The following is an 18,916-nucleotide window of genomic DNA, read 5'->3' as shown; positions in this document are numbered from 1 at the left end:
TGAAACATTCCAAATTTAAAAAAATTACCCGAAATTTAAAATCTAAAAGAAGTTCATAAAAATGAGCAACAACAAAAACTCGAAGACTTATTTAGGATTTTTTGCCCTTTAACCAAAAAAAGTTTCACTTAACACCACCTACGTGAAATATATTCAGATTTGGAAGAGTTATCGCGAAGTGTCTGTGAAAAAGTAGGTCCTCGCAGCTCAGATATCTCAGAAAGCGCAAATCTACACTCCTTACATACATACTTTAATGTTCCCACCGCTATAGGGTGCACTTTCATTTGACACCTCGATCCTGAAAATCGGGTTGGAACTTCGCCAGATATACCCAATTTCGTGCCAGAAAAATTACCAATTTCTACCCAGGCGACCATAAACCAGCGAAAAGTGTGCCGTCCGTCCGACATAGAAATCGAGTTGTTAAGCCAAATGCGGAACGGTTGCGCCGGTATGGGTATGAAAGAGCATCGCTTAGCGGGTGCTACCTAGGGAGAAGCTGGGCACCTAATAGCAAGTCTACTATTTCAGAAAAACCTTTACCTAAAGTGCCATTGTAGCAAAATGTTTTTCAATTGACACTAATTTTTTTTATTGGTTGAGATTTCGAGGATTTATAATGAAGCTCTGCGACCTTGTTTTTCCCGCACAAATATCCCAGATAGCAGAAGTAAAGGTATCAGGAGATCATAAACTAGCAGATGGGATGGATCTATTCAGATTTGGCCCAGTTAACTCAGAAAGTGCAAGTTAAGATTGCTCGCATTCTACATTGTATTTAATTTGTTTTGACGCTCTTTTCAGTGTATTTAGTTAAGGTTTTAAAATATACAAAAATGAATACTTTACTAATCATAGTATTTCTTCAATTCCAGGACCAATATCACTTCTGTTATCGCGCCGCGCTCGAGTATCTCGGCTCCTTCGACAACTACACCAATTAATTTGTTAACCAGCTTATTTAGCTCATCCACACATACATATGTATATGTTCAATGCGCCACAAAATATACTATTATGCTAAAGAAAAATCAAAATCCCACAAATCTAAAGTCAATTTTAGTTTGAAAAACTGCTGAATACGTACATCTCATCCTGAGTGTGAAAGCGTTATTTTCGTTTGCCGAAATGCCTAAAAAGCTGCCACAGATATGCAACTAAGCACACTTTAACCAAGGAGAGCTAAGAGCTCCATCTACCCGGCTACTTCGCAATTATTTCAACTGTATTAAAAATGATTTATCAAAATCATTGAGCATCAAACAACAAAAAAAGAGAACAAAACGTATCGCTATTGTATTCATTAAATGCTAAGTTAAATTGCTTAGTTTTTAAGCACAAAGAGTGTTAGCGGAAAAGAATAAATAATTTACGAAATACTACATAAGTATGAATGTAGTCGTATTTATTATTTAGACGCTTAATTGTATGCTTAGCTTTAAGTTACTTATGTATGTAGTTGTTGAATGGTAATCATGCTAAGTTAAGTAAAAATTATTGTTAAAATTCAAGCAGCTGTAGTGCGTGTTAATTCGTATGTAAACTCAAAACCATTGGGTTATTTGGAAAACTTGGGATCAGTTAGTCAGCTAATGGCTGACTACTAAACACAGCCACATTTGTCTTTTAAGTTGTTTGTGAACTAAAAAGACTGTTATGCATTAAATTGATTAAATTAATCAGTAACATTTACTAAATAATTAATTCAATGCATTAGCTGTACAAATAGTTAAATATGCAACTTGAAATAATTACAATTCGAACTATACTAAATGCTTAATTTTATTTTGTATTTTTTTGTGAAAATGAGTATAGTAAAAGTCAAAATGCATGTATGCAAAAAAATATCATAGCAATCAAACTAAGGTAGGTGAAATTTTAAATGTACAATTATGACAAAAAGGTTCGGTTTTTTTTCAGAAAATATATCATGTATTTTTATGCTGAGTAATTTTACACAAGAGAAAAAGTGTTTGATTTTTTTTTTTTATTGTGCGTGCTTTTAGTATTGGGCGGAAATTTTTGTGTAAAAAAAAAAATTTCTAAAAAAAAATTTCTCAATTCCTAATTTTCTGAAATTCAAGCGAATTGCAAATTTAAACTAGCGATCATTGTGTGCTATAAGTTAATTTAGTTTTACCATGTACTTACAAAGCAATTAAAAATATTGTTTTATGCTTTTTTTAAGCATTTTTTTTACCTAAAAACTAACACAAATTAATTTAAAAAAAATTAATTAAAGGCAATTAAATAACTATGGCAGCAATTAACATTATTTTTAACCTTTTGAATCTCATAACAAAAGTCAGTAAGTTTATTTATAAATATTAGCAGTGCATTATTTTTTATAAGATTAAAAAGTTGAATATCTTTTACAAATTTGTGTGAAAGTAAAATTAAAATAGATGCAAAAATTTTCACATTTTAACTAATCTATTTTGAAATAATTTTTGAAGTTTAAGTCACCATTTTTTTTAATATAAAATTATATTTTCTGACTACCAAACTCCATAAAAACATAAACGAACAAATATGGCACCCTCTATATTCACCCAACAACCAATCCAAACTCATAATTCATCAATAAATTACAAAAAAAAAAAAAACAAACAACAAACAACGACCAGGCAGCTCTTCCGCTACAATCACTTTGTAAGGACTTGAAATGAAACCGATAAGATTTTGTAAAGGTAGAGAGAATACAAGAGTAGAAATAAAAACAAAAGGAAATAGAAAATTAACTAGAATATCTTTAACAAACAAAAAAAAATGCAATAAATAATAGTGAGTTGTAGCAGTAACTAGAAGGAACTAGTTTGTTTTAGCAATTTTGAGTTATTAACTTTTATTTTTGGTTCTTTGTACACACATACTAAAGATGGCATTATTTTTAATAAATATACTTTTTTGCGTTACACAATTTTTATTATATAAAGTGATAGCAATTTTGTGTAATGCTCGATTTCCACTTGGCATTAAATTACAGAAATTGTTACGAGAAAGTTTTGCATTAAAGAATATTTTGTCAGTCATAAAGTTTATTTCCACATGGCATTTTTTAAATGGCACAAATTTTTCTCATTTCAATGCCTAGTGGAAGTTCAGCATAATGTCGAATTTTCACAGATATTGAATGACAAAAATGAAGAAAAAGTTTATATCATTAAGCAAAAGGCATGTAAACAGACTTATGTCGGATTTCCACCGGACATTAAAAGACAAAAAAAAAACTATGACAAATTTGTCCATTACAAAAACGTTTCGTTAAAATTACGCGAAAAATAAAAGTCTGTTTCTAAATACCAGTTATGCCATGGTAAAAAATGTTTCGCCATTTTGTTGCCAAAGGGAAGTTCAGCATAGATGATTTTTATTTTTTATTTAATATCATTCAAATTTGTAGTCATTTAATGCCCAGTTGAAATCCGGCATAAGTGAAATTATAATTAGCGGCATTTTATAGATTAACCACACAAAAATATATAAAAAAAAAATATTTTTTTTTTATAATAATTTTTAATTTATTACATGGATCATGAAGAACACTTAAAGAATTTTTCCTAGAGAATAATAATAAGTTTTAAAAAAATATCTTTCAACAAAACAGCGGCATGTTAATTTACTATTTTCTAAATTTTACTGAAAGTAATGTACATATAAGCTGTCATTTAATTTTCTTGGGGTATTTTTGTATGAATCTTGAATCTTATTTAATAAAATTTTTTTTGGTCAGAGTATTTTTGCTAAAAACAAGTCTTTTCAAGTCTTTTTAATACAAATTTTTTCTTAAAGACATTCTAAGTATAGTTTAGTTTTTGTAAATTTAACTCTATGGTAAAAGTCAAGAAGCATTATGTTTTCCTCATTGATTTAACCAAAAAAATTTTGATTTTTGCTTTAATACTTTTTTACAAAGCTTGCCCAATTTGTTTCTAACGGCCGAATCTTTACTAGCCATTGAAATTACGAAAATAGCCAACCGTTTTTTATTATTAAAAAATGGTATGTTTCCACATGTTTAATGGCTTTTATTTTAACGCACCGGCAACATTTTTTATGACCTAATTCGTCATTAAATTTTTTGGTTATTTAATGTTCAGTGAATTTCGGCATAATAAAACATTCAATACGACGTCCTTAATGTTCTTAAGCAATACTTTGCCTTAATAATTTTAAGTTCTATATTAAGAAAATTTAAGTTAAATATTTTTTTTATATTTTAAGTTAATGTACATATACCTATGGTTCTGTAAAAAAAAATATTACCTATAACTTTTCAAATAAAATGAACCCATTTTAATGGAAATTTTGTGTTTGATTTTTTTTTTGCACAAATGTCTTTTTGTCTCATAATTTTATTATTTTAAGCATTTTTTAATTATAATGGACGATGTTTTAAAATAACTTCAATTTTTTAACTAGAGTAGCATAAATATGCATTTACATGAGGCGATAATCTACTTTGACGCAACCGATTTTTAATTCGCCATTTACACGAGTGATTTTCGTTGAGCAATGTTGAATCACCTTGAAAACCAACCCATATAAATGCAGCCTAATGGATGAAAGAAACTTATGCAGACTACACACAGGGCAACGATTGCGACAAGCAACATAAATATTAATAGGGGTCTTCACACCGACCTTGGTACTTCGTTACTCGGTACTCAGTAGTTTTTCGTCAAGTATTTTGTTTGTGTAAAATTATTTTGTTGTCGGTTTGTCGATTATCGAATTATCGTGGAGTCGGGCTTAATAAGTTTTCTGGTAGTGGGTAAATTGCAATCAACTGTTCGGTATTTATTAAATTTTAAAGCATAGGGCTAAGTAAAATTCATTAAATTTTCTGTTACAACTTATTTTTTTATAAGAAAATGCTACAAATCAGCTGTTGATAAACACAATTTAACAGTCATGCAAAAGTAAGTTGAAAAGGACAATCACTAGCAGTTTACCTAACGTCAGAACTACACAGGCAAACATCGTTTTTATGTCGTGATATAAGCATTTGTCACATGACGCCACCAGAGAACATTCTCTCTATTTTAATTTTTTAAAACATTTAAATCCTCTAAAACTTGCTGAATAGTTTCCTAAAACGTAATTATAAATAATTTCTTTCTTTCAAATGAAAATATGATTATCAAACTACCAGATTACCTGCAATATATACCAAGCAATAAGCTCTGCCAATAAGCGGGCTCGATTGGCAATATATTTTTTACGTGGTTATAACAACATCAGTGTGTTCCGGTGGAGACAGGTCTTTAACTACCGAAATTACTGTGGAGACCTCTAATATGTTTTGAAATTTAGGAAACGGTTGCGCAACACGATTTCAATAGGGATCTTTACACCGTACTTGTTAATACGGCGTTCGGTCAAGTTTTTGTGTTGCTAATGTGCACTTCGCTTTAGGATCGAAGGTGTATTCATGTAAGGTGAGAACAAACAACAAATTTACATATATTTTGTTTTTGCGGCGTGAGCTGCCAAAATCTGTAAGAGTGTGTGCATAAATCTGAACAAAATATTTCAATTTTGGCATTCTTAGCGGTAAGGCGAAACATACACACAAAATCAGCTGATCTAGTAGCCAAGGCGAATCTATACAAAGTGATGTTACCGGAGCCGCTGATTTCATGGCGAATTTTTACCTTTTGTCAAAATTATGTATTTATTGTAATTTTGTTTTGTACTGATTGTCAATGAACGTATAATTTGTTTTTTTTTTTAATTTTTGTTTTTGTTCTGCGAACATCACCTTGTATAAATTCTCCTTGTCTACTAGACACCACCTTATATAAATTCGCCTTAAAATAACGATTTTTGAGTTTGCGTATTCTGATATTTTATGGTAAAATTTAAAAAAATTTTAAAAAACATATAATAAATATTCGTCTTAATTTTATGCGATTATACACGTAATTGCATAGTTAAATATACATAATTGATTGCAGAGTGTTTGAGATAATGAATGCCTGGAATATGTAAAGTTAAGAAAATCGGAGTGAAACTGCAAATAGGGTTTAATTAATATAAGAAATCTATAAATAAAAATGAGAAATTGTAAAATATTGCTATAAACTAGAATGTCAAAAACAAAGGAAAACAAAAAGTAATATTTAGCGAATGGTAGTCCGTACAATGGAAATTAACTAACGAAGGCCCGGAGTGGAATTTGGAAATTGATTGCGATGATGAAAAGTCGTATGGAAGTTTCGCGTATTTTGAAAATAAGAATTATAGATTTATGAAAGTTATTGTAGTAAATGTATAAAGCACATTGCTCGTAAATATAAATAAAAATATTATAAGTAGGGTGGTGTCTTCAAAACAGATATTTATTATGGTACGTAACTTCAGTTTAGTGTTTCAAAAAAAAATATATATATATAAAGAATTTAAAAGAAACAACACTGACAATGCCAGCAAGTGTTACGGAGCGAACAAAAGATTAATTTTTATTCATGCATATGTAGTATATAATTGGTTTATTAAATAAATGAATACAAAACATACATATATCAACAGCAAAAGTTTAAGTCTGAGCGTTGAAATACTAGAAAGTAAGTTAAGTTTAAAATATTTAGGCTAACTCTACTCATACAAGCGCGTATATAAGTATGATGTATAATTACATATGTATGTAGTTAAAGTGTTGTATAAGTAGGATTTGACAAAGTATTTAACAAAAAAATAAAGCGTAATAAATGTACTTATATAAAATTATTAAATATGAGGCATATAGAATAAGTATGTTATAGCGATACTATGTAATGTAGCTTAGTTATAAGCTGTAAATTTAAGTGAAGATTAGTTAATAAGTCAAGTTTAAGTGCAATAACGCTTTAGTATTTAATAATTGAAATAGAATATATAGCACTTAAATACATTAATCAATACAAATAAGAAACTTATAATTGCAGCTTAATATAAAAAACAATATGTTATGACAGCCATTTTAAAATATAAGCCCATGTATAAATTATGTAGCACAAAAAAATATATAATTAAAATTTGTAACATTTAAAGCCATTTTATCGTATATAAAATAATCACATAGAGATCATATTAGAAGAGTTGTAAAGTATTGATAAAAATTCTGCTATCACAGAATCCATCGTAGTCCGATTTGTCGTGAAATCTACGAAAATACTTCCACTGAATCCGAATCACGACGAACATGTGTATTCAAAGTATACGCTACGTTCGTAGTTATTCGAATTCAGTGATAGAATTTTCGTAGATTTCACGAAAAATCGAGCTACGACGGATTCAGTGATAGCACTGAATACTGAAAATTAAAATCCATAACATTATAAATATTTATTTACATACACATTTTTATTGTTTTGAAGAAAACTCGTTTCCATAATTAATGGACGCTGTGCATAAGTTTAAAATGACTTATCAAATCAAATAAATATTTTATCACTTATCCTGCGTCCAACCAATATTTCATATGCATTTTTAACCATATTTGGTTGTACTCACTGCTGTTAAGGCAATGTCAAACTTGGTGCAAATCGTATCCCAATCGTGTGAATACACAATTATTTTTCTTTATGCCAATCAAGAAAAACTATTTGTTAAAATTTTTCAATATAAGTTCGCTGTATTGTACCAATCCAAAAAAAATTCTCATCCCAATTTTTTTTGGGCTATTACCAATACAAAAAAGGAACAAATCTGTACAAATGTACCAATCGTGTGACGCTGCCTTTAGCAGTTCTTTTTTGTCCGCCACTGTAAATGTTGTATATTGGCCTGTATCCTTCAACTAAAACATGAATGCCTGGCAATTCAATGTTCGCCTCAGATATCACTAAAATTTCTGTAATTTCCGTTGTATATTAATATCAATTCTAAATTTACCATGACAGCTAGGTGCACCCCTTTCACAGAAACTAAGCGGCAAATAAAATAGTTAAGTTTCAAATAAAATTCATATAAAAAATATTAATTAATTTTTCCTCGCCGGTGATCTCTTCACCTTACATGCATGCATATATGGTATTTTCATAATTATTTATTTCCAAAAACAAATTGTCAAAAAACTACATTTCCCTTTTTATAAAGTCTATACAACTATTTAGATTTGTAATAACAAGAAAGATTAAAAAAAAACGAATAAAATGTTGCATCGCGTTAAGTATTATGTATTATGATTATAGATTTATGAAAACGAATGCTAAAGTGTAATGAAATGTGTTAAGGTAGAATTCTGAAGATGAAATTAAACGGAGTGGTATAAATAAAAATATGAAAATGAAAATAAATATTAAAATCCTGTGTTGAACTTTCTTTCTATTTCTAATCCTTTTCCTTCAAATTCAAAAATACGGCTCATTACCAAGGTATAAGGTACGTTCGTTTAAAATCTCTAGTAAAAATATCAAGCAGCGAAATTCCGGTGAAATGTCATCCGTTCTCTCAAAAGATAAAATATCCAGAATAGTATGAGAACAGAAAATTAGCAGAAACTTACAAATTAAGCGCCATTTACACTTACTTCAGACCTTATTTTTTCATATCGCCATATACCATACAATCATCACTAGTTCACACAGAGAATTTTCGTTTTCTCCCGGCTCACAATGTAAAAAGTTGGTATTCTTCCATTTTTCTCTCATATGACCGCACTCGATTAAAATCTTGCTGCAAATGAGGCTATTCTGCCATATATCGTACAAACGGTTGATCCAAACCGCAACATGGCGGCCAGAAAATCTAAAAATTTTGATTTTTCTTCGAATATCCTCCAAGCGGTTTGTCAAACGTTGAAACCGCCCAATACACTACACAACAAGTTTGAACTATGTAAAGGTAAATTTCATCATGTTTGACAAACCGCTGTTGTGGTTTATTTGGCTAATTAAGAACACACCTTTCCCATTTCGCCAAACACTAGGTCCAATCCTGTGTTCCTCGGACTAAAACTAGTAAAACTGTCAAAAAATTAAATTTCACTCAGAACGAGAGAGTTACACTGAAAATTACGGGATTGCTTTCTAGTAAAAAATGGTAACTTCTGACAACTTCAACATAACCTCAAGATTTTGGTTGCGAATTTTTGATTATTTTGTATGTGTACACACTCAGCTCACACATGTAAATAACCGAAAATACTTTCAAATTCATAAGAATCCCTGAAACAAATAATTAAATACTTTTCAACACGCATTATCAGAGTGCAATTTTTTTTTTTGTTTACAATTTGGTTGTCAAACACACTACAGATGATCGTTTGACCCAAGTGTGCGAAAGTGTAGTCGTCATGTAATCGTTGCATCATAATTGTGACGATGAAGCAACTATGATTGGACGACCAATGTGCAGAAATCGTGAATCATTCACAATGTAAAAAAAATTTGATTTTCTTTCATTTCTTTCTCTCGTACGTCCTCACTAGGGGAAAAATTCCGTCGCGAATGAGGCGATTTTATCACACACAACGCAAGCGGTTTGATCTAACGCCCACATAGTGGCCAGAAAATTAAAAAAACTTTGATTTTTGTTCATATTTCCCATAAGCGGGTTGTCAAACCTTCCAAGACCCCCATACACAATACAAGTGCCTTGAAGCAAAAGGAAATTTCGCCATATTTGGCAAACAGCTTGTGTGCCGCTTTGGCTCTTTAAGCTGGCCTTACATGAGGCGATTCATCATTGCTCAAGAATAATCGCTCGTGTAAATGGTATTCAAAATCGCTTGCAGGCGATTATCGCTTGTCAAAAAATTGCTTCATTTAATTGCCTGTCTCCACAGTATAAAGTTTAAGTTCGCTACACAGTTCAATGCGAGCGTGAGTGTGAACGTTCACAAAGGCAAATAATTCCATTTGTATTTATGCACGCTCACATATATCTGTCAAAACTTGTGGTTCACATGCGATTGTTTTGCATACGCACACAATTGAGTGTGAGCTTGTAAAATATGGATATTATACAGTGGAAATTCCTTTTAATTCTAGAATTCTGAAAGATATTTTAATTCTCTATCTTTTGATATATTAACTATTGCAAGAGGTGAAGTAATAACGAAGTTATTAGTCAAACTATATAGTTCACGTTCATGCCCGCATTGAACTGTATAGCTGTATACCTGATACATTTGTTGGAATATAAATTGCCCAATGGAGACAGCGCATTGCTCTTCAAGAGCAATATATATCAGAGCTTATACCAAGAATGATATAGTACAAGATTGCGCCGTCCTGGCTGTTGACATTTGTGTACCACAAGTAAACAAAGAATAGAGCGAAAATACGAACGAGTTGAGACTGCCAAAACAGTTCAGTTTACAGCGAAAACCGTGTTTTAATTTTGCTAAATGCGAAAATATTGCATTTTTCATCTAATATATTAGAGAATAGAGAGAACTTTTTACTGCACTCCATAGCTTTGCAATTGAGGCTATTGCAGCAAACGTTTTAGTGCACTCCATTGCTTTGCAATTAAGGCTGCTGCGGCAAACTGCCGCAGCATCTCAGCTGGATTGATTAATTAACTTGCTAAAGGAGGCTGCTTGGAGCAGAAACGAAATCATTGTGATGAAATGCTGTCAATACAATAATAAAGAAACATTCCGGGAACGGCTTTGCAGCGCCCTATATACACAAAATGTTGCGATTCGTCGCAGCGGTTCACTTGCGTCTACGCGGTGGCGAGTTTCAATGACTAGTTTTTATTATTTTTTAATTAACTTTTGATATGCAGTAATATATAATAAAATAAAATAAAATAAAAAATCTTAATAGCAATAAAATTTATAATAGAAAACACAAAATCACTTCGATTTTATTAAGATATTTTTGTAAACCGTTTTTCTAATTAGGCAACTTTGGGTTGCTTTTCGTCACATATATGCCTGGCACATTTACTTAACTTTTTTCTTCTAATATTTCTCATAATAAACTAACAAATATTTTTTATTTCACAATTTTACGTGAATGTTCGCAATTTCGTTTATCATTTGTATTTCATTTTGCTAATTTTTCTTTGTCTGCTGTTCGCCCTGTTTCCTTCATGACGTCCCAGCAAAGCTCAACGCTCAATCTTCTCTTCTATCATTCCTGCTCGCTTCCTCAATTTCCCATACTTCCAACAAATGTCAGGTGTAGACTGGGTGTATAGACACTATAGGCAAAATCGATATGGCGACTAAGAAAAATCGACTATTTTCGATATGTAAATGCTTTTCACATACCTATGTATGTATTTTCAATTTCGCAATTTGTAAACGTTAGCAGACGATATTAAAATACAACGTTTTAATAAAACCTACAGAGTGTACAGCAAGAGCTCAATAATAATTCAATATAATATCTCGATTGTTGTAATGGCAGCCAGTTGTTCACATATGCGTCAGCGCCAATTTTTGCGTTATGGCGGCAGCCTGCAAGAACTACGTGAACAATTGCATCAGGAAATTGAAAACAAAGCAAAAAGTTGCTCTAATCCCACTTATGAATGTTCACTACCGAGAGTTGATGGCCATGAATATTGTATGCGTCATATTTTGCGTGATCCCCGTGGAAATTTCCGGCAGTGCACCTACATCTATCCGAATGGGCGTAAATGTACAAATGCTTTACAGAAGCATGATCTTAAAAAAGATCCAGCCATGACAACACTTTGTTTTGAGCATAATCGTCAAGCACAACTTCAGAAAACGCATGCTTCTGTAGGCAAATTAAAGCGTACAGATACAAATGAAGCACTATTAAATAGCTTAGCCCATCATATTAACGTGGAGGTTAATCAATGGGATCAGATGGATGATGATCAAGATGAGGAAATTGATGTGGTATCACCGCATGTCGCACCATTTGGTAAGTGAAGATAAAGAATTAAGTTTGATTCGAAAATACATAGATCTAATAAATCTACTTACAGTCGCACACGATCAAATAAATAGCCTTGACACTGCATTATCGGGTCTGCACAAAAAACGACGCATTTTGGATTACGCTTCAGACAGCTCAAGCGATGTGGATGACCCGCCCAGCATTAATAACACCGCTCGCGGATTTGAGTTTCAGGAATCGGACGATGAAAGCGTTGATTCTCAAAATGAGGATGTACTCAAGTAAGAATGCTAAAATAAGTATTAAAATTTGCAGCTCGTTACGATCAATGTCATACGCCCTATTGGCCAAATTAAAATTGTTTGATAAGAAGAAAAAAAGCTTTTAAATTTACATAGATAATGGCGTAGAGGTCTGTACTAAAGATGTTAATATGGCCCCTATTATGAGTTACATTCGATCTTCGACTGTGGTCGAAAGTGCTGATCGAACGAATTTGGTATTATGGCGCTCATTCGATGAAGAATAGCGCTATTGTGAACTTTGCTGGTTTATGTTGTTCACAATAGCATATTTTTCACCGCTGAGAAGCTTTGTTTACAAACCGAGCAAACTAAATAGTGTGCTTATACATATTTATGTAAATTTGTGCAAATTAATATGAAATAAAAAAGAAAGCAAGTTTGTAAAAAATAGTACAACGAAGTTCTGGGGTTCCAGGATTAGTCAAAGGATGAGAGTTTAGTGAACTGACCAGGAGTAGTAAATGTTTAAGAGAGTTTAAGTGTAGTCTTTACAATATATTTTGACATAAAATATATTTAAGAAATTTGTTTACAGATTTACTAAAAACTTCCGACTGTCTAAAGAGGCGTTTGTGAGCCAAATCTATTTAAAATATTTTAAAACTAGCCACAGCTCTATGATTTGTTCTCAGAGATCGTGCCAACTGAGTATTGGGATTTTCCTGCACAAGTAGAAGCAGCCTTTCGAGCTTGTGTTTTGTATTCACGACGTTAAAACTGCATGAAATTGATAAAAAATTGTTTAAAATTAGTGTCTTCCCGCCAGGAAATAAGAAAACGAATGCAAAATCATACATTTTTCACAATTTTCTAACACTTCGCTACCCCATCGAAAGCAAAATTCTGTTCGACAGAAAATTCGATACTCAACGAAAATTTCGACACACGGTTGCATAGCTCATAATACGAATTTCACATTCGATCTTCGATAACCAGCGAAGATCGAAAATCGAATGCAACTCATAATAAGGGCCAATATCTCATATATTTTAAGATATGGCTTTTGAGTTCAGGATAGCACTCCCTATATGGAGAGTTAACTAAGGAAATAAGTATTACCAAAACTACAGTTCCGAAAATATTTAGAGCTATGCGTTGATGATGACTTGTAATTACATACATACATATATATTTCTTCCTCCGTCTATTTTTTTTATACCCGAGCGCACTTGTGCACAAGGGTATTATAACTTTGTTCACATAACGGTTGTTTGTAACAGGCAAAACGAATCGAGATAGATATAAACAAATGTATACATAAATGATCAGAATGAAAAGAGAAATCGATTAAGCGGTGACTGTCTGTCCGTCCGTCTGTGCACACGATAACTCGAGTAAAAATTGAGATATCTTAATGAAACTTGGTAAGTGCACTTCTTTTGGGCATAGGACGGATGGTATTGAAAATGGGCAATAACCACGTCTACCTCCCATATAACGGTAACTTTCAGAAATACGAAAACTGCGATATTTTAGGAACTACCGAAGATAATTCACTCAAAATTGATATTTACAATGACTGTTAGACGAAAAATAAGAATATTAAAATTTTTTGGAAAACGGGCGTAGCCACGCCCACTTATGGTTACACCCGCTGCACCGATTTCTTCCAAACTTGGCGCAGTTGTTGGCCCTGGGACAGCATACCAAACGGCCGAAAATTTTTAAAATCGGACAATAACCACGCCCACATTCCATAAAACGGTAATTTAGAGAAATACGAAATCCTCGACAAATCATTAAATATTAAAGCTAATTTATTCGAAATTGATGGTTGCAACAATTCTTTACCAAGACGTTTACGTTTATGATAAAATTTTGGAAAATGGGCGTGGCACCGCCCACTTATGATCACATATATATATCTCGCTAACCGTTCTAGCAATTTGTACCAAACTCGGTATGGTTATTGTGCTTGCCACATAAAAGCAAACCGTTGAAAATTGTTGAAATCGGACTAAAATTTCGGCCGCTTTTCATATAACGGTAAATTTCAGAAATGTTTGAAATTTCAATATTTCGAAATTGAAGGACGCTAATTTACTTAATATTTATACACCCCGGCTTGTTGTTGTTGTTGTTGTAACAGCATACAAACTCCCCAAAGACTTTTTGGGGAGTGTTGCTGGAGTGACAGTCCTTGGCCAGATATAAATCTGGGTCGTTCCGGTTACGTAGACCCGACTGTCGTGGGAACGTACACCCCGGCTTATCATGTAGCGGTAGCTTTCGGAAAGGTGGAAAACATATATTTAATACTTGCGTCGGGTTAATGTTCGGCTCCGCCCGAACTTAGTCTTTCTTACTTGTTTTTTCATTCATTTTTTCATTTTTTATAAATTTTTGTAGACATGCCGGCATTTATACACGAGAAGAGGCTATACGTATCTCAGAAGCAAAGCTAACCAAGTTGCAGGGTCTCTATATTGACCAAATAAACCATTTGCATCAGGTACTTAAAGAACGCCGGCGGCGCTATTTACTTGCCTTACGCAAAGAACGTGAAATACTTTGTAAGTAGTAATCCTATATTTTTTTATATTGTCTAAATTGCATTTTTCGAAACTTCAGGTAGTATTCACGACCAGCTAAAAGACTCACCGAGTGAGCGTAAACTTTATGATCAACTTAAGGCACTTAATACGTACCATCGCCGGTATGGCGTTGAATCACTGATGTATAAGAAATTCAAAGAGAAACGTTCCCGCGCAACCGAAGGCTCTGCGTATAGGCTACCCAGCTTTAACAAATGTATTTTTACTGAAGGTGGTGTGAAGTGCGGTGAACGAGCAATGCCATGTTGCAAATTTTGTCGCAAGCACATTTTGGAAGATAAAAAACAGATACTTTTCCGTGCCTGTGAGGTGGAAAAAAGTGGCGTTGTTTGCCAGGAGGCAATACCGTGCATCTTTGACGATGCATCTACTTGCATTTTGCATTTGACCATGACAACGCGTCGCCAATATATTCAGAAGGTGTGTTTCGAATGATAAGTATTTAGCTTTACTAGCTTTATAAATAACTTCGTGTTAGTTGTCGCATATTGTTTTGAAAGTGTTAGTAATTTACTGCTTCATTATAATAGTTTTATATAGTTAGTAAATTTGGCTTGATTGGATTTATTATTTAAATGAAAATACAGGCGTTGTTTCTTTATCCTTGCTTACGTTTTATTTTGTGCATTGTTTGACAGTATACAAATGTGTATGGTTTGTTTTGTAAAAACCTAATTTTGCTTCATTGTCAATCACTGTATGTTCTCCTTCGTTTTACAGGATTACCCTAAATATGCTCCAACTGCTTAAACTGCTCAAAACAGGAGAAAGGGTAATTTAAGACTGAGCTGAAGATAATCAATTATTATTATCATGAATTGTTCATTAATTCAATTATTGCTTGTATGATTAAATATATGAAATTTCTAAAAATCAAGTCAAATTTAAGTACATATTTCAAAACCAAAAAATGCACTCCCGATTAATGGAAATTATCGCTAAGTAAAATGTAAAATTTGTTCTGGTCTAAAATAAAACTCTAATCTTGTTATTCACCACTTATCTTTGCAGAAATACGAGTCCGAAACCGAAGAAGAGGATGAGATAAAACCGGAATGTATCGACGATAAAGCTCCTCCGGCAGAGCTGGACAGTTCCAAATTTGAGAGTGCCGCAGCCATTTCGCCTGGTAGAAATATCACTATCTCACATGATAGTAAGGACGACGTTTTAACTTCAAAGAACAGTAAATAGTTTACTAGTGTTAGACTTCTATAACCGAATAATATTTCCACTGCTAGAACCTCGCTTAGTAAAATGTCTGCAGTTGTTGGGGGGTAGTAAAGGTATTAAAAAGCATTCCATAATTTGTAATGGATTTTTATTTAAGCTCGACTGAGCAATTTATGTAATAAAGAATAGTTTGATTTTAATTTTGACTTTTTAATGTTTCGATGACAGCAGAAGGCAAGTGATTTCTGTGTACAGCAGATACTGAAATGAGCCTAGCTCAATGTAGCAGGCAATTGGACACGCTATAGTAATCTTCTAGACATTTTAAAGCGCCCCTAATGCATGCTTGGTGGTTTAAAAAGTAAATTATGATTGTTTTGAAATAGTTATACCGATTTTCTAAACCTTATGCATATTTATTTGAATGAAATTAAAAATGCCCTTCACAAATATACATACCTTTGCTTCGTCTTGTGCCAGAAAATATTTTGTTTCGATTTTTAATTTTCCTCTAAAGAAACACTGCAAGAATAGTTTTAAATTTTTCAAAAGACTTATGTTTGGTCCTTGCATTGTAATTTTTATAAATAAAAAAAAATAAGTTTTAAATAAAAAAACTTCCTGACGACAAAAAAGCAAGAGGAAATCAAGAAGCAACACTGTAACGCGCCATATTGAGTGAATACCGAATATCGGATATCCAATTAGTAATTACTCACAGCTGACTTCCGCCAATATTTGGTTTACCTTGGCAAGAAGCAGTATTGAAATTTCAATTGGAAATTCGTAACAGGAAGAAGGCGTTAAAAGTTATCTACGATGTTTAGGCTGGTGGCGCAACAATTACGCCAGCAAGTGCGCCAGGTTTCCCGTGCCAGCTATGCCAATTACATCAATGCAACAGCTAGTGCCACCAGCAGTTCCACGCCGCCACGGGAGCAACAACAACAACCACAGCAGGCGTCATCGATTATGGTAACCAAAGCTCTTGAAGGTTGGCCCGAAAAACTACGGAAAGCGGATGTTGGTGATATTGATTTTAATATAAAATGCTTGGTAGCACATGTACTGGGTCGAAAATTTGTAAGTTACTTAAATTTTCTTAGAATATATTGTGTAATTGTGCGGAATTTATTTATCTGCCCAGAACACGGTTAAAGATTACAACGATTTGTTATTTACTAATAGTCAACTTGAAGAGTTTGAGCGATTATGTGAGGCACGTTGTGCCCGTATGCCACTTCAGTATCTAATCGGCGAGTGGGACTTCATGGACTTGACTCTGAAGACTTCGCCTTCTGTATTCATTCCACGCCCTGAAACGGAAGAATTTGTTTCTAAAGTAATTGAAGCGCATCGTGATATTAATGAGCCAATTAACATGTTTGAAGTGGGCTGTGGCTCTGGCGCTATATCTCTAGCCATTTTGAATGCACTTCCAAATGTGCGCAGCACAGCCATTGATCGTGGTAAAGCAGCAACAGAGTTGTCTAGAGAAAATGCCGAAATGCTGGGTTTAGATAAACGATTTACCGTATATCATCACACTATGGAAAAAGACAACTATGTACCACCAGAATTGGTAAACGAAACCTACGATTTAATAGTTGGCAATCCGCCATATGTAAAAACGGAAGACTTTCCTTTGTTGCAACCGGAAGTAGTAATGTAAGTTTGCGTACAATAATTTATTTTGTCCACATTTTAAAGTAATCTAAACTTTTTCTATGTAGCTATGAAAACTTGAATGCTTTGGATGGTGGACCGGATGGTCTACGTGTTGCTCGTCTAGTTTTCAACCTGGCTTGTGAACATTTGAGGACTGGCGGCAAGCTATGGCTGGAATTGGGAGAAGACCATCCACCTATGGTACAAACTGTTTTAGAGACGCAGTATGAAGGTCGCTTGCGCTTTATTGCTGGTTACAAAGATCAGTATAAACGCAATCGCTTTGTTGAAATTGAAAAGGTGAAACGTGAAAGTGATAATTAGACGATAAATGAACCCAAGCGTACGAAGAGATATGCCATAGAAGCTAAAAATTTGGACATTGAAATATATATATTTCTGCAAATTAGCGCTTTACTTTTATGCGCGTAGTGATATTAAATTAGCAAGCATTTAATGCTCAAGCAAAATATTGTAAAAAAAAAATATTTTAAATGCACATCTTAAATAAATACCATATTTATTTAATTTATTCAAAAAAGCCTTCGTGATGACATTTTGTAAAAGATAGGGCCTAAAATTAGATTTTAAAATTTTTTAATTTTTTGTATGTATGTTTTTAAAGCGTTTAAATCAATTTTTCGCAGGATGGTTTTAGGCGCAGTCTTTTGACAAATATTTGGACATTTTTTGAAGTACAAAGAAGCTGCGTTCCCTAAAGGCTCAGTTATGCATACTTTGCACTGCACTGCATAGTATGCCATTTTACGTAGAAATCAAAAATCAACACACTTCTACACATGTAATGATGTGCGTTGGGTAACCGCTTAAAGGCTCTGTTATGCATACTTGGCATTGCTTGAGAGTTGTCACATAAGGAATCTGTTAAATGAGCTTCGCGTCTTTTGACAAATATTTGGACATTTTTTGAAGTACAAAGAAGCTGCGTTCCCTAAAGGCTCTGTTATGCATACTTGGCATTGCATGCACTGCTATACCATTTTTACGTAGAAATTAAAAACCAACAGACTTTTACGTATGTAATGCTGTGCGTTGGGTAACCGCTTACACGCGAAGCTCATTTAACAGATTCCTTATGTGACAACTCTCAAGCAATGCCAAGTATGCATAACAGAGCCTTTACACGCAAAGCTCAGATTCCTTATGTGACAACTCTTATGCAATGCCAAGTATGCATAACTAATAGCCCAGTTATGCACACTTGCACTGCTATACCATTTTTACGTAAAAATCAAAACCCAACAGAATTCTGCATATTAAGTACTATGCGTTTGGTAACCGCTTACACGCAAAGCCCGTTTAACAGATTCTTATGTGACAACTCTCATGCAAAGCTAAGTATGCATAACTGGGCTATAAAAGCCTTAACTCGCAAGAA

General features: G+C 33.2%; 3 protein-coding genes across 4 annotated transcripts in view; all 3 read left to right on the top strand.

Annotated features, from left to right (window-relative positions):
• Positions 1 to 1,911, top strand: part of Lar (tyrosine-protein phosphatase Lar) — a gene marked incomplete at its 5' end in the record, with an annotated part of 67,351 nt that extends 65,440 nt beyond the window's left edge. The window contains one exon of the mRNA XM_017611565.1: positions 879 to 1,911. Within this exon, the coding sequence (XP_017467054.1) occupies positions 879 to 947 (69 nt within the window). The remainder of the gene's footprint in view (positions 1 to 878) is intronic.
• A 9,297-nt stretch (positions 1,912 to 11,208) lies between these two features.
• LOC108359636 (KAT8 regulatory NSL complex subunit 2-like) lies at positions 11,209 to 16,053 on the top strand. Of its 2 annotated transcripts, none has more exons than XM_017611570.1 (5): positions 11,209 to 11,840; positions 11,905 to 12,097; positions 14,471 to 14,634; positions 14,693 to 15,096; positions 15,688 to 16,053. In XM_017611570.1, the coding sequence occupies exons 1-5, from the start codon at positions 11,348 to 11,350 to the stop codon at positions 15,868 to 15,870; spliced, it is 1,437 nt and encodes a 478-aa protein (XP_017467059.1). In that variant the 5' UTR covers positions 11,209 to 11,347; the 3' UTR covers positions 15,871 to 16,053. The 2 variants fall into 2 exon arrangements, with proteins under 2 accessions (XP_017467059.1, XP_017467060.1); XM_017611571.1 differs by lacking the exon at positions 15,688 to 16,053 and adding an exon at positions 15,397 to 15,504.
• Positions 16,054 to 16,505: 452 nt separating this feature from the next.
• Positions 16,506 to 18,047, top strand: HemK1 (HemK methyltransferase 1). Its single transcript, XM_017611569.1, has 3 exons — positions 16,506 to 16,932; positions 16,997 to 17,517; positions 17,583 to 18,047. Exons 1-3 carry the CDS (start codon positions 16,669 to 16,671, stop codon positions 17,839 to 17,841), a joined length of 1,044 nt encoding a protein of 347 aa, XP_017467058.1. The 5' UTR covers positions 16,506 to 16,668; the 3' UTR covers positions 17,842 to 18,047.
• The last annotated feature ends 869 nt before the right edge of the window (positions 18,048 to 18,916 follow it).

Source organism: Rhagoletis zephyria, unplaced genomic scaffold (genome assembly GCF_001687245.7).
Source record: "Rhagoletis zephyria isolate East Lansing unplaced genomic scaffold, Rhagoletis_zephyria_1.1 Rzeph_scaffold_00426, whole genome shotgun sequence".
Classification (NCBI taxonomy): domain Eukaryota; kingdom Metazoa; phylum Arthropoda; class Insecta; order Diptera; family Tephritidae; genus Rhagoletis; species Rhagoletis zephyria.
This window is presented reverse-complemented; position numbering and strand designations above follow the sequence as displayed.